This window comes from Kwoniella pini, chromosome 10 (assembly GCF_000512605.2).
Source record: "Kwoniella pini CBS 10737 chromosome 10, complete sequence".
In the NCBI taxonomy this organism is placed as follows: Eukaryota; Fungi; Basidiomycota; class Tremellomycetes; order Tremellales; family Cryptococcaceae; genus Kwoniella; species Kwoniella pini.
In genome coordinates, this window is record NC_091725.1 from 994,168 (window position 1) to 1,019,172 (window position 25,005).

The window sequence follows — 25,005 nt, forward strand, 5'->3', positions numbered from 1 at the left end:
AGTGATCAAGATCAGATCCTTGAGAGAAAATGCCACCTAAAGGAAAGAAAAGTAAAGCAGAAGAAGCATTAGATTTCCTTTCTAATTTAGATAATCTCGATGCTTCAAATGAAGACTCATCAACAACTACAACTAATCCTACTTCAACAGGTTCAGTTATTCCTTCAAGTGTAAATGAAAGTACTCCAAGAGGATCACAAGATAGTATAAGGAAATCAACATCATCAAATAGAGAAAATTCAAATCAAGGTGGAGAAGGTGATGAAGAAGCTCAAAAAGCATTAGATTTTTTACAAGCTCAAATTAATCAAAAATCAAAACCACTTTCTTCTACTACAAATAATAAACCATTATCAAGATCAACTACTCCTTCTCAACCTGTTCCTACAGCTTTATTATCACCTTCTGTTGAACCTGTAAATGTACCTTCTTCAAATGTGAATGTAAATACATCACCTAATTCAGGAGGATGGGGAGTTTCTTCTTTTTGGTCATCTGCAACTAATGCTTTACAACAAGCTCAAAAAGTTGCAGATGAACAATATAAAAAAGTTCGTCAAGAAGGTGTACAAGGTGTAACTCATCAATTAGAAAATTTAGGTGTAAAAGGTGTTAATGTACCTAATGTTGATTTAAATAAATTAAGAAAAGGTGCAGAAGAGAGATTAGGTGGAATTGTAAAAGGTGTTGATTTGGAAAAGTTAAGTGAGTTATCAAAAATCGTACTTTTTCAATCTTTGTCTTCAGTTTCCAATTGTTGAAGCTTATTCTGATGTTCTTGCTTTCTTTACAGGACAAGATCTTGTTAATACTACAACATCAACTTTAACTTCAATTCTTGATACAGTCGCACCACCAATTTCAGCTCATGAAACTCTTGAATTATGGCTAACTCATCCAATGCTTGGATATTCAGGTGTGGAAGGTGTGATTTACAGAGCATGGGTTAGAATTTTAGAACAAACTGAATCCGGGGAATTAATCATTGTATGGTCTCCACCTTTGAATGGCAATGAAAAGGCAGAAAATGAAGAGGATGACGTAGAAGGAGAAGGAAGAAGTATCAATCCTGTTGAAGGATGGGATAAAGCTTGGGAGAAATCAAAAGTTGAAATTGAAAGTGTGAAAAAGAGAGAAGAGGAAAATCCAAAAGGAAGGATTGTTGCACCAAACCGTGAGTCAAGCATATATAAGGACTCATTTAACCATTAAGCTAATGAAAAAAATCAATGAAAAAAATCATTAGCTCAAGTTCCAGTAACGACAGTACCTATATTCCTTCATCTTCAACCCTTATTAGCTCCACTACCATATCCCGAACCACCAATTCATACGTCAACTACAGAAAGTCAACCTCCTAAACATCTTTTTTTCTTATTGACATTACATGATTCTTCTCATTCTCTAAGCTTTACAACCGTAACTCAACCTTCACCTTCTGATTGGATGGAAGTAGAATATGAAAAATCAGAATGGGTTGAAGAACGTTTAGTCGAAATCCTAAGAACTAGTGTAGAGGTTATTGCTCAAGATGTAAGTTCATTTTTTATTGTTAATATGCCTTATCTATTCTGAGATATTTATACTGATTGATCTGTATTGATTGGATATATAGTACGTAGCTACTCGTATGGGACTTAAACCTTCCGCACCTACTGCAGCTGCTGTTACTGCTTTAGTAGAACAAGCGAATCAAGAGAAAGATAAGCAAAAGGTAGTTGAAAGTAACGTAGAGAAGGAAGCAGACTAAGCATAAGCTTTCGATGTTTCAATTTGAATATTCTAATGTGATATAGTAAAAGTTTAACGAGTATTGAAGTGAACTAAGCTCCTTTTTCCTTGTTTCTTGTATTTTTGGTGTTTTTTCCTGATGTTTTATTGGAGTTTTATGCAACTCATGTTCAAATGAATTCTGAGAGTTAGGATACTATTTGAAACGTTATGAAGCAATTGTCCAACTCACATAAATTAATTCGATTAAACAATGAATAATATGAATATGCATGAATACCAAACACAAACAAAATAATGAAATATTGACATGATAAAACCAAAAAAAAAATGAATTTAAAAATATGGATAAAAATAACAACAAATAATTTAAAAATCCTTTAATTTAATTAACCAAAAAAATAAAAAACAATTTTCAATACAACTAACATTTCTTCATTAAAAAGTAATTTTGAGTTTTAACTTTTTTTTTCTTTTCTTTTCTTTTAATATATTCAATTAAACTTCTTCTTTTTTTTTTTTTTTTGGGGGGGGGTTTATTCAATTGACATATTTTCTAAATTTATTTTTAAATTTTTCCAAATATTTTCAATTTTTTTTAAATTTTCAATTTTATCATTTGTTAAATTTTTCCAATTTAAAATAGTTTGAAAAGCTTGTTTAGAATGAAATACAATTGATAATTCATGCCACATACATGCTTTTATAAATATTCTTCTTGATAAAAGTAAAATTATTGTTGATTGATCTTGATCATTAACTATATAAAAAAAAAATAAAAAAATTTAAATTTAGCTTTTTATTTTTATTTTTTATGATATCATTAAAATAATAGTTATAATAATTTTTAATTTTTTCTTTTTTAAGAAAAAATGGGAAAAAAAAAAAAAAAAAACATACTTGAAATTAATTTATCAATTTCAATTTCCCAACCTGGTTTAGATAAAGTTTTTAACTGTTCAATTTTTTTATTTCTTATTTCAATTTTTTTATTTAAATAATCTACATTATCTTTTGATAATTTTTCATGACGTATAAATAAATCTCTAAATGAAAGGTATAAATCTCTTATTGATTTAAGTGATTCAATATGATTTGTAATTATCGTAACCTATCCAACCAAAAAAAAACAAAAAAATTATCAGCTTTACTTATTTTCCCCCAAAGTCAAATTAGTTTTTTCTAACTAACTTTACTTTCAGTTTCTTCTGCAATTTTACTCCAACTTTCTCCAACATCAATTAAACCTTTACTTATACCTTGACATAATGTACAACTTTCTCCTATTATATTACTTTCCCCATCATTATTATATGTTGAACATTTATAACAACTTTTATTAATTGATTCACTAATACTATTAACACTAAGAGCTAATCTACTTGAATCTGCTGAATGATTAATTAAACGTGCTAAAGATTTTTCAGAAAGTAATACAAGTTTTTGATAAGATCCTAAAATTGAAGATAAATTATCTTTAAGTAAATTTAATTTTTCATCAAGATCACTTGGAATAGCCATTTCTTGAGCTGAATTTAATTTTTTGCTATTTGATTCTTCCTCTGTTGAAACTTTTGTACGTTTTCTCCAAGATTCAAATGATCCTTCTGTTAAAAAAACGTTTAAAGCTCCATCATCTTTCATTACTGGGTGATTTACCACAAAGTTTATAAATCGTTTCAATGCTTTACGACGTGCTTCAAGGAACGATGCATCGGCTATAGTAAAATTAGAGAATGAGCTGGGAAGCCACTCTTGTCACAAGGGATATAGCCACTCACGACCTATACGTTTTGGCGGTAATGAAGGCAATAATCGGAATGGCTAAACAAAAGCATAAGCCTCCTTGTCCAAGATGTGAAGAATGCTAAATTTACATATCGTTTAACAAGACAGTCCAATAACCATACGAAATCGCTATACCGCCGGGAAACAGCTCCGGCAGAACGTTTCTAGTAGGAAGAAACATCAGCTGAGTAGGACTCCTCATGGCACGACAGCTGTCTCCATAAACTTACATCCGATTCAATCCTATATTTTTGTAAGAACCAACCTTCCTTTTCCGTAATTAAAGTCACATCAACATGTTCTAACCTTTTCCAATATCCCAATTGGTTTTCATCAAGTATTCCATCTGACCTAAATGCACTTCCATTTGCACTATATCCACTTGATACATGATCTCCCGATTGAGGATGAGAATCTGAAAATCCATTTGTACGAGGCGTGTTATCCCATGCGTTGAAACCCGTAGACGTTGATGGGGTGACTACTGGCGAGTGGTCTGCACTGTACCCCAGCGGTGGCGCTGAGAGAGTATCAGGCGCCGAAGATGCAGGTTTGAAATCTGGAAGAGGTAGATTAGGAATAGAAGCTGATAACCTTTCTATGGTGATGTCATCTTCATCTAAATTGGAAGATTGTGCTAAAGCAACCAATGCTAAAGCGCAAAAGAATTCTTGACGAGCTAGCGAAGATTGATCTCGAGACGTTAAGTTGATTATCTGTCAAAGGGAAAATCGCATTAGCACGAGAGCATTTCGCAAACTAGTATATTAAGATCATAAGAGGAACTCACTTTCTCAATTGCAGATGCAGGTAATCTTGAAGTAGTCAATAACCTATGCACAGATGCGAGTGATATACTTCCGATACCAGTTGTGTCTAATTGATCAAATAATGAAACATATATTGCTGGTGGATCATCTACCATTCCTTACATAATTTAGCTGACATATCACTACGCACAAGCCCTGCCTACCAATTCATACGTACTGATCAATCCATTAAGACCTTCTGTACCTCCTGCTAAGGATGAAGGATGTGGAACATTCCTCTCCCTTACTTCATCTGCGGTATCTCTAGGCGTACCAGATCGAGCTGGAGAAGGTGCAGCTGACCAAGGATCTACATCTCCAAATCCACCACTCACACCTGGTGCTGGAACGGTCGAAGCTAAAGGATCGTTATATGTTGAACTTGACATTCCAGGAGAAGTTAAAAAAGCTGATGATGAAAGAGATCCACCTCCCATACGACGAGGAGCGTTGAACATGTTACTGAAGTAATCTTTGACTAGCTATTGATTATGTATATGATATCGAGCTGGATACATGTAATGTTAGTGAATTGAATGATCTCGGTCTGATATGATGATCTGAAACGTCACGGCGTAGTTAGTCACACATCTTACGTAAGTTTCGGACCCTCTTTGACCGGTTATGACGATACTCGAGTGCAAGAAAGCATTTGAGTGAGACCTTGAAATAAAATGATTGAACATTTCGTTTTCTTTTGCTTGCTTTTACTATTTAAATCACTGTGATATCCCTCGAGAAGGTATCTGGACGATATTATGTCATCTTCACTAGGCAATGAAAAGGTCTCGAACATTGATCTTGACAACATAGCGGATTGGATTATTATCAGAGAAAGCTGGACCAGAAAAGCAATAGAAGTTGAAGGTTATGAAGCACTGAAAAAGATATCTGCTTTGCCTGGTGGATTCGGTAGCAATGAAACTAGGAAAAAAGCTTGGTAAGCTAGGTGACTTATCTTATATTCCAGTATTGTGGCATGCTGGTCTACACGACTGAATAGCCGTTCAAAGGTCAACATTACTCAACACGCAACGATTGGTAAAACAAGAAGTGAACTCTACTACAAACCCCGTACAAACAGAAAACAACCAAGAGCAAGTCTTATTACCTGACGAAAAGATTGAAATACAGCCAAGTAATGAAGCGGGTCCTTCTGAGCCTAAACCACATCAAAACGAGCGACAAGTCAAATTAGACACAGACAGGTCATTCGTAACTTACCCTAAAGGTATGTTTACCAAACTGTGCTCCTCATGCGAACAAAAGCTAAGGAGTAGAATCAAGGAATCCCATCCCAAAGTAAACTCCTTCTTCAAGATGATTTGAATGATCTGATAGTTGGAGTTTTAAGGAAATATCCAGCTTTGAGCTATTTTCAAGTATGTGATTTCGAGCCACACACTGCAAACGAATGATTGACTTAGCTGATGACTGTAATAGGGATATCATGATATCCTATCTGTATTATATCTTACTTTCATACCGCTCAAAGCCATCCCGCCGAGATCAAGATCGACCTCAAGAGGTCGTATACGGAAAGATAAATATAATCTTCACACTCCAGAATCCCTCTCCACTGCAGCTGGAACGGACGGAAAAGTTCCGCTGGAAGGCGAAGGAGCGGATGACAAGCTTGCGGATGTTGCACAAAAAGCAGATAACAATGAGCAAAGAGGCTCGGGTTCCTCATTTGATTCGAACGACCAATTGAAGGAGAACCTATCTTCATTGACTCATGCTGTCATCGATCGGGATACAGAAGAGTGGCGTGAATTGAGACGATGTGCAGAGATGCTCAGCTTGAACAGAGTGAGGGATGCTATGGGTTCAGGCATGGAAGGCATGATGGGACTATTGAGGTAAATTAGTCCTTGACTGAAATTGAGCGATAAAGATCAAAGCTAATAATCCCTAACAATGCGATAGGATTTTGAAACGTATATTGAAAGCCGCGGATCCTGAATTATCCAGATTCTCGGCAAAGATTTCACCTGTACCTACTTTACCATTTTTCGCTTTATCATGGGTCCTCACGCTTTTCTCGCATGACTGTGATAGCTTAGTACCTATACAAAGGATGTTCGATTTCTTATTAGCTCGAAATCCTATATCGGCTGTGTATTTGGCTGCTTCGGTGAGTCTTGATCCATACTTCTGGCACATTTTGTGCAAAAGAAGAGATCTTCGAATTTCTCTGATTCATGTCTTTGTCAGATCTTGATTTTGAAAAAACCTCAAATGCTGGCGATTGCGCATCAATTAGGCTCGGAATATCAAGAAGATCCCACTCTCCTTCACCCACTGTTTGTCCGCTTACCACCCTTATATCCCGATACACCTTCTGAGCCTAACCCTCCTACCGCCAGTACACCTTCACCAAAGATACAAGAACTCCAGGATGATACAGTAAATCCTTATAAACCAATCAAGCTTAGTGAATTGTTCAGTTTAACAGATACATTGATGGACAGATATCCATGGGATGGAGATGTGATTAGAGGAAAAGAAATTATGGGTGAAGGTAGTGTAGTGCAAACGTATTCCCAAGAAGGTGATGATACATGGACAGAGGAAAAGATGTTAGATATGATAGATGTTCAAGTTGTTAAATCTGGTGCAGGGGAGATATCTGACGAAGAAGAGGATGAAGAGCTTCGTGTGCCAGTCAGACAGAAGAGAAACAGATTGCCCAGAAACAAAATCAATACTCTAGTAGCGCTTGGAGTTGTTGTACTTGGTATTGGGATTGCGACTTATGGTTTCAAAGCTGGAGGTAATGAAGCTAATTGGGGTAAATGGTGGGGTTTGGTTCTTAGAGGTTGGATCGGTAAGGAAGGGAGATTACTAGAAGGTAGATTTGGTAATCTGATTGGACAAGTGAGGAAAGCCATCAGGGATGCGTTGTAATGCAATTTGTCTAGTTGTATGTTTCCGATTAAGACCATCATCCTGCATCTGTACGGTACGTTGTATTATCGTACCTCGTATCTTGAATAGCGGGGCCACTACTACAAAAAGATCATCATTTACGGCATCTTCTTTCATTTATGCTTCGTTCTGATTCGGCGTCGGGGGGCCCTAAATTACAAACCAATCAGATACTTTGGGATCTCTTGAGCATTGCTGACTTGTAAACAACAAGATGTGCTCCGCTACGAGCAGGACAGGCTTGCAAGTCAATTATACTTCTGGAAACCTCAAGGCAGATGCAATCAGCAGTACGATGCCACACCAAGCATACCTCTTATACTTGTAATTTACCCTTGAATAGGAACGTTTATGCTTTCGGAGGATTTCGTTATTTATTTGTCACGTGGGAATGCACAATAAGCCGAAGGGTATTATATATGGTAGATCAGGTTAATGATGTTACAACTTTCCCACATAACAATACATCCGCACATACTCACATACGCATACATTCCATCACCTCTTCTCTTCTTTTATCTTGTCATAGCTTGTAGCTCTTCTATACTTGATAATCTCGAGAAACAGAGCGTCGAGCCAAGATGAGTGGTTTGACCAAAGAGAATTTAGATAAACATACAGCCGCTGATGGTGGTGGTGGTGGTGAGTACCAGATTTGTTAATCTACCTTAGATTCCCAGCTTGGAGATCTCGACGTTTCATCGAACCACGTCAAGCTGCGAGGTCTGAAACGAAAGTGACGAAAATCTGAGATGATTACTGTATAACCAGACTCCAACTTATTCTCGCTTGAGCAGTCTTTATAATCTCCAACTATCGTTATGAATAGCTGACGTAGTGATGTATCCCTTCTGAGCAGATGCACCGCTTCAAAGACAATCGTCAAGAACCTCTTCACACGGTGAAAGAACTCCAAGTCTCCATCAACCTGGAATGTCAAGAAGATCTTCCGTCTCCGCAGGTCATCCTCATGGCCTCAAACCCGTAGACACTACTCAAATCGGTGTACCTATTGTTACTCCTAGTAAGCTTACATGAATATCTGGATTATATTCTACATTCCCTAAGCGCGAAACTGATGACAGGGCAATGAATTCGCAGGAAAGGAAAGACCCGGACATGTTAGATCACTTACAGGGTCCTATTTCCCTGCTCAAAAAGGTGTAGTTTCAATGGAAGATGAATGGCCTATCGGAGATGAAAAGACTTGGAAAACAGCTTTGAAGGATATGGAATTTGATCATGAAGATGAGCAAAAGGTTGCCAATACCGTTGTTAGACATGTGACTACTAGTTTGGCTAGACAAGCTTACAATATGGATACTGTGAGTTAATCCTCTCTGCTTCACCCCTTTCGCAACACTCTAAGCTTGAGTACAACGATGATCTCCATGTGCACACAAGCTGACCTTGTATTGCGCTTGATAGATCGCCGCGTATCAAGCCACTGCTCTTTCTGTCCGTGATAGACTTCTTGAGTAAGCTATTCAGCTCTTTGGGAGATGAGGTAGCTACAGCTGACATGAAAATCGCAGGCGATGGAATGAGACGGCTCTGTGAGTATCTATGTGTTCTTATTTTCGGCCTCATCATTGACAGCGTAACGTAGCCATCATACCAAGAAAGCTCCTAAACGAGTCTACTATCTATCCATTGAATGGCTTATCGGAAGATCTCTTGATAATGCTGTTCTTAACCTTGGATTGAGAAACACTTATGAAGGTGCTACCCAAAAGCTCGGTTTCGTATGTTATTCGACTAGAAGTTGAAATTCATACACTGATAAGGCTTACTAGAATTTCGAGGATTTACTCAACGAGGAAAGGGATGCTGGTTTGGGTAACGGTGGTCTTGGACGTCTTGCGGCTTGTTACGTGAGCAGATGGCTTTTCCTGACTCGATAAGCTTATTGCGCATCCGACCCTGACAAAGTAGTGTAGATTGATAGTATGGCTACTCTTAACATTCCCGGTTGGGGTTACGGTTTGAGGTGAGTTGGAGTGGAATTCTCTTGGCTTTTGTACTAAGCTGACTCAATCTCAAATAGATATAATTATGGTATCTTTAAACAGCTTATTTCCAACACCGGTGAACAGCTTGAAGCGCCTGACCCCTGGCTCGATCGAGAAAACGTGAGTTGTATTCCTTAAAAATGATGTGGATAGCAACTGCTGATTCTTTGCAAACAAATGTGTAGCCTTGGGAAATTGGAAGGCTAGATGTCGCTTATCCCATTCGATTTTACGGACGAGTCGAAAGTGTTCCCCACTCGGACAAAGCTATTTGGACCGGTGGCATGGAATGTCTTGCGGTAGCTTACGATACCCCTATTCCCGGTTTCAACACAAAGAATTGTGCCAATATCCGACTTTGGAGCGCGAAGCCAGTTCAAGGTTTCGATCTTAACTCTTTCAATGGTTAGTGGAGTTTGCTATCAGGGGCTTCTTTACTGACACTTTGCTATAGCTGGTAACTATGAAGCGAGTGTGGCAGCAAGTAGTGAAGTTGAGAACATTGTGAGCTATTTACCGCTTGCAAACGGATTCGAGCTCATACTTGATCAATAGACTCGGGTATTATACCCTAACGACAATATGTATGCGGGCAAGAAGCTCCGAATCATGCAACAATACCGTAAGATCCCTTTATATACACATCGGCGTTCGCAGCTCATCATGTTATATCATAGTTTGGGTCAGCGCTTCTCTGCAAGACATCTTGAGAAGATTCACCAAACTCGACCTCCCTTGGACCGCTCTGCCAGATTACGTTTGTATCCAGATGAACGACACTCACCCCACTCTTGCTATTCCCGAGCTCATGAGGATTTTGATTGATGAGGAAGAATTGTCATACGAGGATGCATGGAAAATCACTACCAAAGTCTTCGCCTATACAAAGTAAGCTGCCATAATGAAATTTTCCCCGGGTTGACCAGCTGATGAATGGAAACCAGCCATACTGTGCTTCCTGAAGCTCTTGAAAGGTGGCAAATAGACTTGTTTGAGAGTCTTTTACCGAGACACTTGCAGATCATCTACAGGATAAATTAGTGAGTCTGGACTCTTCAACTGGGCCTGACCCCTCGCTGATGAACCTTCAGCGACTTTATGCAAGCCGTTGCGAAAAGATGGCCCGTAAGCTATTTATGCGAGAAGGAAGTAAGACGATGTGGCTGACTTTGAGATAGGGCGATATGGACCGAATGAGACGAATGAGTATCATCGAAGGTGAGCTGCGGACGTACGACCTAGCTCTGCCGCATAATAGCTGACGGAACATCAAAGAGGGCACACCCAAATACGTTAGAATGGCCTATCTTGCCATAGTTGGGTCATTCAAGGTGAGTATGTGAATATGGGATCTCGAGCAACAAAGCTGACTTGTCATCGTAGGTCAATGGTGTAGCGGAGCTTCACAGTCAATTGTTACAGGCTACCATCTTCAAAGACTTTGTAGAATTCAAAGGCAGAGACTTTTTCACCAATGTAAGCGATATCAACCCCGCGCAAACGTATATTCATGGAGCTGACAAGTTCGTCTGGATAGGTCACAAACGGAATTACACCTCGAAGGTACGCCTAATATCAATCTAGACATTTATGATCACAAGCGCTGACGGGGCGTACAGATGGCTTCTCCAATGTAACCCTCAACTCGCTGCCCTTATTACCCATACTTTAGGTAATGACCACTGGCTTACTCACCTCAAGACCCTCAAACAACTTTTGCCCATGTCGGAGAATGAGGAGTTCAGAAAGGCCTTCACCAGTATCAAGCTCGAAAACAAACAGAGGGTGAGCTGTTGCGGGTTTGTTCAGGACGGTAGCTGATGAATTTGCATAGCTGGCTGATCTTGTCGAGACTGAGCTCGGTATCACATTGGACATCGACAGTATCTTCATGACACAGATCAAGCGACTTCACGAGGTGAGCTCAAGGCTCCGTGACGTATTGCGACCAGCTGACTTGGTGCCCCCTTCCAGTATAAACGTCAAACCTTGAACCTCTTCGCTGTGATTTACCGATATTTACGCATCAAGAAGGCTTCGCCCGAAGAGCGAAAGAAGATTACCAAGCACACCGCTATCTTTGCCGGAAAAGCTGCTCCAGGTTATTACGTTGCCAAGCTCGTTATTCGACTTATCAACAATGTTGCTAAGGTGGTCAATAATGATCCTGATGTCGGACCCCTCCTCAAAGTTGTCTTCATTCCTGATTACAGTGTATCCATTGCCGAGGTCCTTGTTCCCGCTTCCGATGTCTCCGTGCAAATCTCCACAGCCGGTACCGAAGCTTCCGGTACTTCAAACATGAAGCTGGCTTTGAACGGTGCTCTTTTACTTGGTACGGTCGATGGTGCGAATGTTGGTGAGTGATGCCATACGAACATCGTGACAAGCGTTAGCGGAGTGTTAACCTGGTATTTTGTCCGCGCTCAGAAATCGCCGAAGATGCAGGGGAAGACCAGTCCTTCCTCTTTGGACACTTAACTGAACAGGTAGAAGGTGTAAGATTTACCAACTCCTATCAACCAACCCCGCTCGAGCAAAGATCTGCCGAATTGGCTGAGGTGTTCAAGGCTGTCGAAAGTGGTATATTCGGCGAGGGACATACGTATGACAGTCTTTTGAAGACCGTTTACGAACATGATTACTACCTTGTAAGTACCCCACAATTATGTGCTTCAGATATATTTGTGGCTCTGAGGAGAGGTTGATCTTGCGTGCATCAGGTGTCAAACGATTTCGGCTCTTACCTCGCCGCTGAGAGATTGATGGACGAGACATATGACAATAACAGGACTGAATGGGTCAAGAAGTCAATCCTTACTGCATTCAATATGGGTGATTTCTCTTCGGATCGATCCGTTCAAGATTACGCCGATGGTATATGGAGTGTTGAGCCTTGCGAAGTCCCTAACAACCTCTAGAGTATTTGCTCGTTTATTCCAAGCCCATCAATCATTGTGTGATCTAAAACTTCTGTCGATGTGCAAAAAGAGCATGCAAGTAGAGTATACAAAATATGTAGATATAAAGACATGAATGCTGCGATATGCTCCGAACAGCTCTTACTTCCTACAGCAGGTAGCAAATCAGTCCATATTGAGATTATTGAGGTACAATTGATGTTCTGCATAATTGTTTGACTACGTCCCGCTATCAGTAGAATCAACTTTCCGCCTTTTCTCATCCGATTCATCTTTACTTGAAATTTGGTCTATCGTTATTTCCTCAATTTCTGTTGCATCTCTTTTAGTTCCTATTGAAGATGACGATTTGGGTGAAGTGTCAATTTGTGATTGAGTGATGGTAGTGGAAGGGATGACTGTATTTGTATGTGTATTTGTGTTTGTGTTTGTAGTTGTAGATTTTGGTTTCTTTTTAACTATTATACCTTTCATCAAAGATTTAACATCTTTTTTAATTAATTTAGGAGGTATTTTCTTAGGTTGAATATTTGATGACGATGATAACGATGATGATGAAGGAACATTTTCAATTTGAGTAGCTTTTGAAGCTTGTCTTCTAAATGTTGATCAAAGTAAACGATAATCAGTAAATTGAATTATCTTATAAAATGAATGAATTAAATTGTTTCTTTCTTTTTTTTGGTGTGAGATTTTAATTTAAAAACTCACTCTCTATATTCTCTTAATTCTTCTGCTTCTTTTTCTTCAACTTTTCTTTGATTTAATTTTTTTTCTTCATCTTTTTCTAATAAAAATCTTTGTTCTTCACTGTCTATACCTCTCCATTGATTTGATAATTTCATTTTACTATCCCATTCTTCTTTTTTTAAATCCTTTTAAATAAATGAAAAAAAAACCTTCAGCTTACAATTAATGAATTTTTGACAAGATATTTGATTGGTCAAACAAGAAGTAAGATTGAAATAAAAATAAAATCTTTCAACTCACTTTTTTAGCTTGTAATCTTTCAAATAATGTACGTGGATCATATTCTTCATCAGCTTGTTCAGGAGGAGGTTCTTGTCCGATTCTACAAAACGAAAACATCAATTAAATTAACTATTGAATAATCATACTATATCAAAAGAGATTCAATGGGAAGAAATAACCTACCTGGCATAAGCTTCTTTCCATGCTTTTTGCTTATTCTCTTTAGCTTCATCTATTGAAGCTTGAGATTCAAATCTCGAACCTATTGACCCAGTTGCAGGGACTAAAATCTTACTTGGATCCATTCTGTACCAAGTTTCAATCTTTTAGAGAGAGTGGATATAAGATATTACTATGTATATGATGTAGTCAACTTGTATTTTTTACTGTCTCTTTATAAAGATCAATACTACGGTTAATTAGATGAACATTAAATCACTCTCATGCTTACGGACCGCTTATATAGTATATGCTTATGCTTGTCCTTTCTTAAATTGATTCCGTTCTCGCGTTTAACCAAAATACAAAGCACCCAAGATCCATCTTTCTTTCTATTTCACTTCTTTTTGCCTTTACATTTAGCATATGACACCATCGACAAAGCACTATGCCTCCCAGATTGGACTTGTCAGCATTTGGAGGATCAGATGATGAAGAAGATGATGGCTTTCCACCAAAGGTAAGTCAGCTACACCACACATTAACAGTCGTAAGCTGATCACCTCTTTTGTAGCGTCAACTAGAGTTGAATGCTTTGAAAAGTAAGACATTTAGTCATGGCATAACGAAGAAAACCAAAAAAGATTTGGAAAGAGAAGCAGAAGATAAGAAAAGGAAAGAGGAAGAAGAGTTAGCTGACTTTCGCAATGAATTCTTCCAAGCTAATGCGAATTTGTTATTCTGCAGAGCACTGAGATTGGTTAATGCGGAATATGAAGAAGCTTTTGAAGGTCCAAGTGCTTTCAATGCCCCTAGAGGTGGAGTAGCTGCTCCTAATAGAAGACCTATGGGTCCAGGAGGAGGTTTTGTAAAAGCTGGAGGAGCACCTATGGATATACCTAAAGGTCCATCAGGATATAATACTCAGATGCCATTTCAACCTCCTTCTGGACCGACAGGGAATAGGGGAGCTCCATATCAACCGCCGAGAGGACCTTCCTCAATGAGCTATGGTGCATCAAGGGTAAGTCGGCTCAGTCGGAATGAATGAGACGTCAGCACCGACACGTAGCTGAGAGATTTGTCATGTAGCATCATCCTCCATCTCGAATGAGAGCTCCTTCGCCTCCACCACCTTCGAGCGCACCCAGGGGAAAGGGTAAAAGAGCAATGGATTCCTTCTTGGAAGAGATTAAGAAGTGAGCTATGAAATTCTTTCATTGTAAGAGGCAAGCTGACAGCCGTAACCTTGTTTAGCAATCAAAATGCGCGAGAAGAACGGCTAGGTCATCTGGCGAAGCGTAAGTAAAAATTGAAAAACGATGAAGGATATATCATAAGCTGATACATCCTGGCAACAGAGGAAGGATCATCCGTCTCTGCACTTGCAGGTCTGTACAGTTGGAATTACAACACCATGAAACATGTCGTACTGATCGTATAAGCCTTATAATCAGCCTGGGAGTCGGAAAAAGGTAGTCATATCGTTGGCAATCAAGAGGTGAGTCCAGCTGGCTGTTCACATCCGAGTGCAGCTGATCCAATTCTCTCACGTCATCAGACAACGAACTTGTTCATCGTGAGTCTCAATGGCGGATGCAACCCCGCATCACTGACGTTCCCTCTAGTCAAATTTGCCAAGCAATATCACCGAGGAAAGTCTGGGAATGTTTTTCGCTAAGCTTGGTCCTGTCGGTGCGGTCAAGATCATGTGGCGTAAGTTTCTAAAGAGTGACCGAGTAGCAAGACGTCCGATGCTAAACACTGGGCGCATAAACTATAGCCAGGGGCGATGAAGACAGCTCCATTGGCGCTGGAATGACCATAAGTCGGAGGGTTAAACCTGGATTGTCTGGCTTCGTATCTTATATGAAACGCCCAGCTGCGGAACGAGCGGTCAGGGAGTATGATGGGCTGGACTGGGGAGGCAGTATACTCAGAGTAGGGTGGAGTAAACCTGTACCTCTGCCTCTGAGACCCATTTACGGTGAGCTGCACTGGGATTTGTGACCCCCGATGGCTTCGACTGACCAAGAACATATGTAATAGATCTAGGATCTGGCCGAGAAAGTCGGGACCGGGCAAGATCAGCCTCGCCAAAGCATAGGAGCAGTCACCGAGATGACAGGAAGGTCTATGATGACAGGCGGGACCGAGACAGGGACAGAGACAGGGACAGGGGTCGATCGAAATCGAGGTCTTATTCACCTCCCACATCAAAGAAAAGGTCAAAGAGATCTCCATCTTATTCTTCAAGGTCTTCTCGATCACCGTCACCTGTTCGACGAAAACCTCGTCGCAAGTCCTACTCATCACATTCTTCCGATTCCTATGACTCTCGCTCGCCGTCCCCCCGACTTCGTAAAGTCTCGGCCAAAGATAAATGGTTGGAAAGTGTTCCTGAAGAACATAGAAAATTCATAAAGACCGTTGCTGGAAGAGTGAAAGACCATGGAAGGGGATTTGAGGAGTTGTTGAGGAAAAAGGAGAGGGAGAATCCGAAATTCGCTTTCCTATTCAACGAGGATGTGAGTTGGGATCTTGTTGCGGGACAGGATGGTTGCTGATCAATTCGAGTAGTTGCCTGAATATCACCTGTATCAATCGAGCATTGATTCCCGATATAGGATACCAACGCCGCCACCTGATGATTTTGCAGACGAGGTGAGTGGGATATACGTATAACTATCCAGTTTTTGGGGGTGCAATCAATGTTGATGTCAACTTGCAGGGTTATGCTTCAATGTATTCCTCGGATTCAGCCGAAGACTCGGAAAGAGAACGTGTCGTTCGAGGCAAACTAGGCAAGCTTGCTAGAAAACGGTTCGAAGCGATGTTAAGAGTGATGAGCGGGAAGAGAGCTGAAATCGCTAGAGGAATGGGGTTTGCTCTGAAGAAAGCAGAAGCCGCGGATGAGGTGTGTTTTAGGGTCAGGTCGCTGGTCTGCTTCATGCTGACCGTTGATAATTGAAAATCAGGTGGCAGAAATAGTTTGTCGAAGTGTAAGATTGGACGCTACGCCTGTACCTAGAAAGATGGCTCGACTGCATCTAATTTCCGATATCTTGCACAATTCGGCATCATCCCTTCCCAACGTCTGGAAATATCGTCAAGCCTTTGAGAGTCGACTACCTCCAGTCTTCGCTCATTTGTCAACGGTATATCAGAGTTTGCTAGCTTATTCAGGGAAAATTAGTGCAGATGTCTTCAGGGGTCAAGTTTTTAACGTATTGGAAATTTGGGAAAGATGGTAAGTTGTCGTATTCTTTATCTTTCTTCGGAATATGATATAGGAGCTAGCTGATTATGGCGATCGATAGGATTGTATTCAATTCTGAAACTGCAGAATATCTTAGAGGTTTGCTGGACGGTACGAAATCGTTAATTACTCCAGGGGATCCGAAAATGACGAAAGCGAAGCAGCAAGAGAGAGAAGAGGAAGCTGAAAAGAAGAAGAAACAGGAAGAAGAGGACAAGAAAGACGGTAAATTCCAAACCTCTGGATTCAAGTCGTCCTTCAAACCTATCAATGCTGTTCCGGTATCCGCCGCTCCAGTAGATGGGCAGGATCTGGATGGAGAAGTGATGGGCAACGACGATGATGTTGATGGTGAAGCTATGGAAATGGATGACCTGGACGGGGAAGCCATGGATGAAGATCTTGATGGAGAAGCTATGTAATTAGGCATAATCAGTACACAGGCTCAGTCGAGACAAGCATATGATCCATGCTTCCCGATCTGCCATCATGAGCTTCAGCGGTGTTTTGACTTTGCTGGGTGCAGAGTGTATGCATGATCATGACAATGCTGATGTAATTACTGTACAAATTGGAAAGAAGGGATACTTTACGATTCGCCATTATCCAATTTCATGTCTATTATACCATTCCACATCTTTTCATTTATCTTTGATGCTTTCTCTAATGAAGTTCTTAATCTTTTATTCTCTTCTAAAAGAGCTTCCAATTGATTTTGTTCAATATTTTGAGTATTACCATTACTTCCTATTGATTTAATTGATTTTGGACGTAATTCATCTAATTTATTTAATAATAAATTTGTAGATAATGTATTATTATAATTAGTATTTTGAGATAATTTAATCGTTATATTATGATTTAATTTAACATTTTGTGATTTAATTCTTTCAAATGATTTAATTTCAAAAATTGAATATTCTTCTAATAATTTTCCATTTCCATTATTACCACCACCACCAGCACCACCATTTGAATTATTAGATTTAATTAAATCTAAAGGTTTTAATAAAGTTGATAAATGTGTAATTGAATTTGAATGAGAAGATAAAGTACGTAAATGTTGATGTGAAGGTAAAGAATATAAATTAATTTGACCATTTGAAAAACCTAAAATTAAATTTGTTGAAGAAATTGATAATGTCATTGAAGTTATTTTAATTTTTTTATCTTTTTCTTTTTCATTTATTGAAATTACTGAACCTTCAATTTTATTTGATATTAAGGAAGATTCATTTATTGATGATTCATATGAATCATTTGTTTCTGTTAAATTTGAATTTAAATTTTTACGACGAAATAAAGGAATATAATATACTTCTCCTTGAATTGTAGATACGTAAAAGAAACGTTCCATTGGATCTATTGATATATTATTAGGAGAAGAACCTGAAGGAAGTGTAAATGTTGAAATTAATGTAAATGGAGGATGTAATGACCACATCTAAAACAAAAATCGAAATTAGTCAGTTCCATAATAAAGTTGCCTAGGCAAAAGAAACTTCTAATCTCGATATATCATTTTATATTGCATGAATTAGATAAAACCAGCTCACTTTGACAGTTCCATCATCTGAAAAAGTCCATATCCTACCGCCCATACTTCCAGCCATTTTACCCAAACCCACACCTCTTACTGCTAAAGTATGATCTGTCAGAGATCCGTACGGTTTACCGGCCGTAGCTGGATCTTCGGGATCTATCAGACGAGAAACCAAAAAAATATGAGTTGAAGAGTCCAATGATGTTGAAATGAGGATTTGAGAATCTGGTGTAAAGGTCAAGGATGTTAAGGATCGATAATGAGCTGTAAATGATGATAAGAGAAGACCTGATGCGATCTATCCGTGTTTCTTTGTTTTTAGCTTAAGTAAGGGTTTGGAACATTAGAATCATGACCTACCTCCCATAGGTATATCTGACCATTTGGAGATCCTGCTACTGCCCATAAACCATTAGGAGATACAGAGAAACAGCTCATCTTCTCGGGAAGATGTATTTTAGTGTGCATTTGGTCCTATCAATATCGCAGTTAGACTAGCGTTTGAACAGCAAACAAAATTTACGACAACTAACTTTTTGCCAAGCCCATACATTGAGTATAGCTTTCCCTTCTTGTACAGCGAATAATCCTCCTCCTTGACCATTTTGACTTTGAACATACCCTAAAGAATTTAACGAACTAGCTGAATTCTTAAAAGACTGTACTGAACCGGAAGTCAAAAGGTCATGTAAATGTATTGAAGGTGTTGATTGTTGTCTGCTTGAAGAAGAAGAGGGATCCGAAGAGCACGCAGATAATATCAATTCTTGTGGAGCCATAATGTCTGGCTTATAATTGTTTGATATAGGGCAAATATATGTAAAAAGTTATTATATCTAGATAGACGATTTATTTATCCTTTTCTTAACAATTCTCGACTTTTTGGGTAAACACGTGGTTTAGCACCGGAGATGCGGGTTTGTCCGCTTGATATATAACTCGTAGGTTGTTTAAGCGTCATGATAGTAGTGTATAATCAATCATGAAATATCAATAATTCTTCACAATCATATCTGATGTTTAGGATCATATAAGCATCAGAATATTCTTAAAGTGATAGGATGCTACGGTCTCAGACTGCACCCATTGCTGGTGTACAGAAGATCAAGCAGCCTGGACCGTATGACTTATTCCCTCGACCAGCGGTAGCTTCATGGTTGGATGATTTACAAGCTAAAATTCAAAATGGTTTGAACCCACCTGATAGCCCTGGTCCATCAAGATCACCTTCCCCAGTCATACAAGAAGAAGACGATGAGGATGAAGAAATCAACCCGGAGAGTGACTTAGCGTTTCTTGAGGAGGAGAAAGTCGTATACAATGCCGAGATATCAAATGAGGATGAAGATGAATTCGGAGGTATATTTGATGATGATGATGATGAGGAGGAGGAGGAGGAGGAGGACGACGACGACGAATACGAGGAAGAAGCAATCCAGACACATGATGGACAAGCCTCCGTCGATGAAAATCTCATCGATTCGGATGATGGGGAATCATTGAAAGATCATGTGAACGAGGGAGATCAAGGTTCATCTGTTGAAGATCCACATCAATCGCCCGAAATGCAACAACAACCGCTCTTCGAAATGTACGGCGATGATGAGGATGATTTGGAAGAAGAAGAGGAAGGTAGCACTACTCCTTATCAAGTCGCTGATCAAGATGGGGAAGATGATGAGCAGGAAGAAGATGATGAGCAGGAAGAAGATGATGAGCTGTTCGAAACTAGATCTCAAGAGGGCTATGATCCTGCATATGGAGTGGCTCCCGAAGAGGACGGAGCAGCGTATGTAGGATCTGATGGCGATGTCTATGGCGATGAAGACGAATCAGAGGACGAGGAGGAAGATGAAGAACAAGGCGACCACTTCGATGAGGATGCAAAGGAAGAACAAGAAGAAATTGAAGAAGATTCAGATGATGGTATAGAATATATGGGAACCTCAGAATCGCCAGCACCAAATCAACTTACCTCGCCGCCCAATACACTTTATCCAGAATTACCTGCTCCTCCATCAGCATTTGTTGGACACGACACAACTGTTGAATCCCAAGATCAAATAGATCAATTACCTGCTGCTTTCTCGGAAGATCCTATCGATCCCGTTCTTCTCGCTGAGATAGTACAGCAAGTTCACGAAGCGATGCCTGAAGATGCCGCTGGACCTTCTTCGATATTCCCTCATATACACCCTGAAGAATCGCATGATCAAATTGTGGATCCTGTATTCGGTGGTCCTTTGCCCGTCGATGCAGCCTTGCAATATTCTATAGAAGAGTTTGCAGAGCCGCATTCGGAGGAAGGACATCAGTACGATCAAGAATCACAGGATGAGCATAATGATCAAGATGAAGAAGAGGATGAACTCGACAGCCAGGGGTCATATGGTAAGGTTTCGTTCTATTATTCGGAAGGCAAGTAAGCTGATATATCCACGCAGATGAGGAAGAGGAAGAACCTCAACCGAAAGGGCCTGTATTCACAGAAGTAATCGAAATAGGCTCGTCGTCGGACGAAGATGAGGATCAGTATGACGGCCTGGAAGAGCAAGAGCCGATAGAATACAGCGAGGAGAATAAGGAAGAAGACTCCACGGAGGAGGAAGAAGAAGTGGAAGGCAATGAACAAGAAGCAGAGAGCGGAGATGGAGAGCCGACCGTCATCAAGATGGATGTACTTGAGACAGAGAGCAGAGACGGGGAAGCAGAGGAAGATGAACTGTTGTTGGAGACTGGGGGACCCTTTAGTATAGATCAAGATGTTCAACAGGATACACGGAATCTTGAAGATGTCGAAACAGTCCCTCAGGAAGCGATCATGTATGATGGAGAGGTGATCGAGGACAGATATACGTTCGAAGCTTTAGTGGAAGAGCCAGGTAAGCTATCGCCAGACCGTCAATACGAGAGAATCGCAATTTACGACCTTCTAGTAACGCCAGCTGTGACCAATCCGCCGTCCATGTTTGCTGGTCTCAGCCAAATGATGGAAGTCGATGAGATACAAGTAGTGGATGCAGCAGAGACCAGCGAGGTCGATCAACCGTTCGCAATCGAGACCCCTATGACGGATTCCGGATTGTTCAGCTTCGGCGCAATACCGTCCAGCACGATTGAGACTGTAGTGGAAGAAATATTCGAAGAGGTGCAACCAATTACGACCGTCGAAGAATCGATAACAACCTCGCAGGACCCTTCGATCCTATGGGAACAAACCGAAGAATCTGGTCTGAGCATCGCAAATACACCCGATCTTACAGACGATCTCACGATGGATGTCGATGATGTGAAGGAATTGGAAGAAGCCAACTTCAGTCCAATGCGCTCGCCTATAGGTGAAGAAGATCAACCTTTCAATGCTGGTGACTCCATTTCCTTCGACATACCCGAAACTGCTTCTACTATAACTCACGAATCCAGTATGAGTATTGCGCCTCCCTTTGAGCCGGTCATGAGTGCATCTGGCGATATCACCACACTACCTGTTGTTGAGGCTGCTCCCGCTCAAGCCCTCCCACAGATGGGAAATGTGGAGATGGGTAATGACATCTTCCCCCTGCCTGTTCCGGCCTTCGTTCCTCGAGATGTATCACCAATCGCCAACAGTGGCACATCTTCACTTGCAGATCTTCACCAACAACGCCGACCAGACTTATCTCTGGGGGCGGAACCTGCAGAGATTCGGCATGACCTTGCAGCAACTCAAAAACAACCCGAACATTCTTCGGAATTACCAGATCCCAAGCTTTCACCTCCTGATACCGATAAACTAACCCCGGCCGTCCCACATGACACTCGCCCATCAATTGATCGCTCTCCATCATTAGCCGTCGAACCTCCCGAACACGCGCAAGCTGCGGAAGACGTGCCGACCTCTGCAGTGTCCAGACCAAGTACGCCTACTACGCTGCCTGACCCTACCGTCCCGCCACCAAATACCACATCGATTCAGCCGCTGGATATACACACAATGACTCGACAGGAGAACAACACCCCTTCTTTAGTCGTAGAAATCACTCAAGACCCAATACTCGCCGATATCGCTTCCGCTGTACCTTCAAGAGCAGCAACACCGCCTTCCCTCCCAGATCCAAGCTTACCTGCGGCAGACACGTCTGCAATTGGACCGCTCGACCCTCACGATCTGATTCCGCATCCACCTTCTTCGCCTTCTCTCATTGTGGAACCACCAGGAAGGGATCCCGTTCCTTCCGATATCCTCTCCGTACCGGCTACGAGAGAAGCTACGCCCACCAACCTACCTGATCCGGCCTTGCCTCCACCTGATTCATATTTAGAGGCTCCGATAACCCCTCACCAACTGACTCCGTCCGAAGAGGTCCAGACGCCTTCTCTTCAAGTGGAACCCGACTCGCCTGCTCCGCCTATGTCTCGTGTTGCATCAGCACTAGCTACTTCTTCACACTTGTCTAATGTAGATGTGATGAGTGAGCATGACGACGACGAAGATATACAAGTCCACGTCAGATGGATCGAATCCACCGTCACTGCGACCGAAGATGTTATTACAAGCGTGGAAGAAGCGGATAATCAACCTGACATAGATAGAAATACCATGTCACCGAATAAACATCTCGTAGTCGAGGTCGACCAAGCGGGGGTTGGAGCAGAAAGCCAGGATGCTAACGGGGAAGATGAAGCCCGGCACTCCGCTGTGACTGCGGAAGAGTCGGCTCAAATAATGAAGATTGGCGGCGAGCGAGTTGATAACAATGACGATATACAAGTCGAGGTGCGCCAACTACATTCAGCGGTCAGTGACAAGTCGCAGGCAGACGATGTCCGAGAATCACTCACAATGGAAACGCCGGAAGTCGCGATCTCGTCTGCAGCAAGCGATACGCCTCAAGCGGAGTCCGTCAACGATGATGTCGATGGAGCGAAGACAAGTCCTTTAGCTGCCACAGACTCGGACACGGCACAGTCTACAGCAACCTCGAAAGATACGACACCAGCTGCCTCTGAGGATCAAGCAAATTCCCTGACTCCAAAAGACAAGCCAACAAGCACCGACTCACCTCTCAAACCACCATTTCTACCCCATATCAGCGAGTCCACCATCGAGCGGCTGTTCCACCGTCATGGCTCTCCTGACAAAGCATTCGCTGCTGGTCCTGGCCCGGCCACCGCGATACATCGAGCTACGCGATCGCGAGGTCGGCCATCAGCATCTCTTGAACCTCCTGCAACTCGTTCACATTGCTATTATGAGAAACTCCGCATATCAGATGACGATTTGACCGCCGTCATCTTGGTACCTCATTGTGCTATACCGGAACTGAAACAGCTCGAGCAAGAAACCTCCAACTCAGAAGGCAGATCTACAACGGCAGAAGAGGCTGAAGCCAGAAATCTACAGATGGATCACGAGAATCCTATACTGCAACCTCAACTAACAACAAAGATAAGACGATTAGTCGGTGCTCAATTATTCGACGAGGGCCATTGCTATATCCTCTCCGCCAAAGAAGATGCCAAATTACCAGAGCGGGAAGCTTCGGGAACACCTAGGGGTACTCCGGTTCAAAGAGGTAGAAAGAGGAAATCATTCGGAAGCAATAGTCGGCTTAGCGCTGAGGTAGATGATGATTCGAATGTCTCGATCAAGGTGGAGAATTTCGCTACTCCAACAAAGAACAAAGCATTGTCACCGCCAGCTACCAGAAGCGGTAAAAAGCGTATCACAACTTCAGCTTCAGTGGAACCGGATCATGGAGTCAGCGACACTACACCGGTCAAACGAGGTAGAGGTTCAAGTGCAAGACCATCTAGTGTGAGAAAGGGTAAAGCAAGAGAATCTTCGATTTTGTCAGATACAGGTAGTCGCACTTCCAACACCGCTTCACCTGGACCTCCACTGAGACGATCGGCTAGAATGTCTGTTGCGAGAGGCGATGATATCCAAGAGATGGACGAAAGTATATCTCAATCGGCCAATGACAATGACGGCAATCCCAATACTACATCCCCAGCGCCTCATGTAGATCGAATGGATTCTCCGCCAACAGTCGCGCCTAGAAGATCCACTAGGAAGTCACTCAGGGGTAAACAATCTACCCCGTCAGCTACCCCTGAGCCTCAAGCTGAAGAAGTTGACGGGATGCAAACAGTAGAAATGGAAGAGGATGTAGCCACACCAACCGACGAAGATACCAAGCCATCAAGCCCCACCAAGTCGCGCTCGCCACGAAAGCCTACGAGTCTCGTCAATAGGGAAGATGAAGCTCCTTATAGACCCGATGAGGAAGAAGAGGAACAGCAAGAAGGTGAAGAGGAAGAACCGTCATCATCGACTAAATCAAATTTCAGCATCGAAATCCCCTCAAGTAAAAAGAGGAAATCTAGAGCGCCTGGAATCGAAGAAGATATCAAAAACAATGTATTATTGGCTTCAGGTGTAATCGAGCAAGATGGTGAAGACGAACCGAGGAGAGGAACTAGAGGTATGAAGCGTAGAGCGATAGAAAGTAAATTAGAACCAGGTACACCTGTTCCAGATATTGATAGTAATGAAGATCAAGATATCGAAGTTAGGACTGAAACTTCCCCTTCATCTGTCACGAGAAGGTCAAATATCAATGAGAAATGGTCAGGTAAATTATGGAAGAAGTTCGGGTGGGGTAAAAAGTAAAAGATGGAAAAATCTTCCTGCATCGACGGAATGATGATGAATCTTTCTCCAAAACTTCATGAAAGGTCTTGAGATGGTAGAGGTCATATTCAGGTCTTGTAAACTCTGTACTGTATATAGTATTTCTTGATGCGTCAATTGGTCTTACATATCTCATAATATCATGCATTGTTCGTATTCTCGTTTAAAAGCTACTCTACAAAGATAACCCGAAGGTGGTATTGT

At 41.2% G+C, this 25,005-nt stretch overlaps 8 protein-coding genes across 8 annotated transcripts; 5 read left to right on the plus strand and 3 right to left on the minus strand.

The window, feature by feature from the left end:
• Positions 1–29: 29 nt before the first annotated feature.
• Positions 30–1,750, plus strand: I206_107176 (uncharacterized protein; the record flags this gene model as incomplete). The annotated part of the gene is made up of 4 exons (XM_019157000.1): positions 30–705; positions 794–1,174; positions 1,247–1,533; positions 1,616–1,750. The coding sequence occupies 4 exons, from the start codon at positions 30–32 to the stop codon at positions 1,748–1,750; spliced, it is 1,479 nt and encodes a 492-aa protein (XP_019009718.1).
• A 517-nt stretch (positions 1,751–2,267) lies between these two features.
• On the minus strand, positions 2,268–4,786 carry I206_107177 (uncharacterized protein; the record flags this gene model as incomplete). The annotated part of the gene is made up of 8 exons (XM_019156999.1): positions 2,268–2,491; positions 2,632–2,842; positions 2,923–3,449; positions 3,513–3,555; positions 3,609–3,683; positions 3,750–4,235; positions 4,310–4,437; positions 4,507–4,786. The coding sequence occupies 8 exons, from the start codon at positions 4,784–4,786 to the stop codon at positions 2,268–2,270; spliced, it is 1,974 nt and encodes a 657-aa protein (XP_019009717.1).
• Positions 4,787–5,086: 300 nt separating this feature from the next.
• I206_107178 (uncharacterized protein) lies at positions 5,087–7,238 on the plus strand (the record flags this gene model as incomplete). The annotated part of the gene is made up of 6 exons (XM_019156998.1): positions 5,087–5,268; positions 5,342–5,559; positions 5,616–5,710; positions 5,772–6,190; positions 6,258–6,465; positions 6,546–7,238. The coding sequence occupies 6 exons, from the start codon at positions 5,087–5,089 to the stop codon at positions 7,236–7,238; spliced, it is 1,815 nt and encodes a 604-aa protein (XP_019009716.1).
• Positions 7,239–7,840: 602 nt separating this feature from the next.
• I206_107179 (uncharacterized protein) lies at positions 7,841–12,192 on the plus strand (the record flags this gene model as incomplete). The annotated part of the gene is made up of 24 exons (XM_019156997.1): positions 7,841–7,901; positions 8,119–8,283; positions 8,361–8,584; positions 8,688–8,737; positions 8,795–8,815; positions 8,869–9,004; positions 9,056–9,133; positions 9,200–9,249; positions 9,307–9,391; positions 9,457–9,676; positions 9,726–9,775; positions 9,827–9,893; positions 9,949–10,159; positions 10,216–10,311; positions 10,363–10,396; positions 10,450–10,489; positions 10,547–10,602; positions 10,655–10,747; positions 10,809–10,834; positions 10,891–11,056; positions 11,106–11,189; positions 11,246–11,630; positions 11,702–11,922; positions 11,995–12,192. 24 exons carry the CDS (start codon positions 7,841–7,843, stop codon positions 12,190–12,192), a joined length of 2,817 nt encoding a protein of 938 aa, XP_019009715.1.
• A 219-nt stretch (positions 12,193–12,411) lies between these two features.
• Positions 12,412–13,469, minus strand: I206_107180 (uncharacterized protein; the record flags this gene model as incomplete). The annotated part of the gene is made up of 4 exons (XM_019156996.1): positions 12,412–12,790; positions 12,904–13,067; positions 13,183–13,264; positions 13,348–13,469. 4 exons carry the CDS (start codon positions 13,467–13,469, stop codon positions 12,412–12,414), a joined length of 747 nt encoding a protein of 248 aa, XP_019009714.1.
• Positions 13,470–13,771: 302 nt separating this feature from the next.
• I206_107181 (uncharacterized protein) lies at positions 13,772–17,004 on the plus strand (the record flags this gene model as incomplete). Its single annotated transcript, XM_070203464.1, has 15 exons — positions 13,772–13,843; positions 13,898–14,013; positions 14,071–14,347; positions 14,416–14,522; positions 14,581–14,624; positions 14,685–14,714; positions 14,781–14,824; positions 14,885–14,902; positions 14,952–15,039; positions 15,107–15,310; positions 15,373–15,851; positions 15,904–15,987; positions 16,055–16,240; positions 16,302–16,573; positions 16,644–17,004. The coding sequence occupies 15 exons, from the start codon at positions 13,772–13,774 to the stop codon at positions 17,002–17,004; spliced, it is 2,382 nt and encodes a 793-aa protein (XP_070059565.1).
• Positions 17,005–17,171: 167 nt separating this feature from the next.
• I206_107182 (uncharacterized protein) lies at positions 17,172–18,904 on the minus strand (the record flags this gene model as incomplete). Its single annotated transcript, XM_019156994.1, has 4 exons — positions 17,172–18,026; positions 18,139–18,423; positions 18,486–18,599; positions 18,659–18,904. The coding sequence occupies 4 exons, from the start codon at positions 18,902–18,904 to the stop codon at positions 17,172–17,174; spliced, it is 1,500 nt and encodes a 499-aa protein (XP_019009712.1).
• A 282-nt stretch (positions 18,905–19,186) lies between these two features.
• On the plus strand, positions 19,187–24,780 carry I206_107183 (uncharacterized protein; the record flags this gene model as incomplete). The annotated part of the gene is made up of 2 exons (XM_019156993.1): positions 19,187–20,516; positions 20,570–24,780. 2 exons carry the CDS (start codon positions 19,187–19,189, stop codon positions 24,778–24,780), a joined length of 5,541 nt encoding a protein of 1,846 aa, XP_019009711.1.
• Between the last annotated feature and the right edge of the window lie 225 nt (positions 24,781–25,005).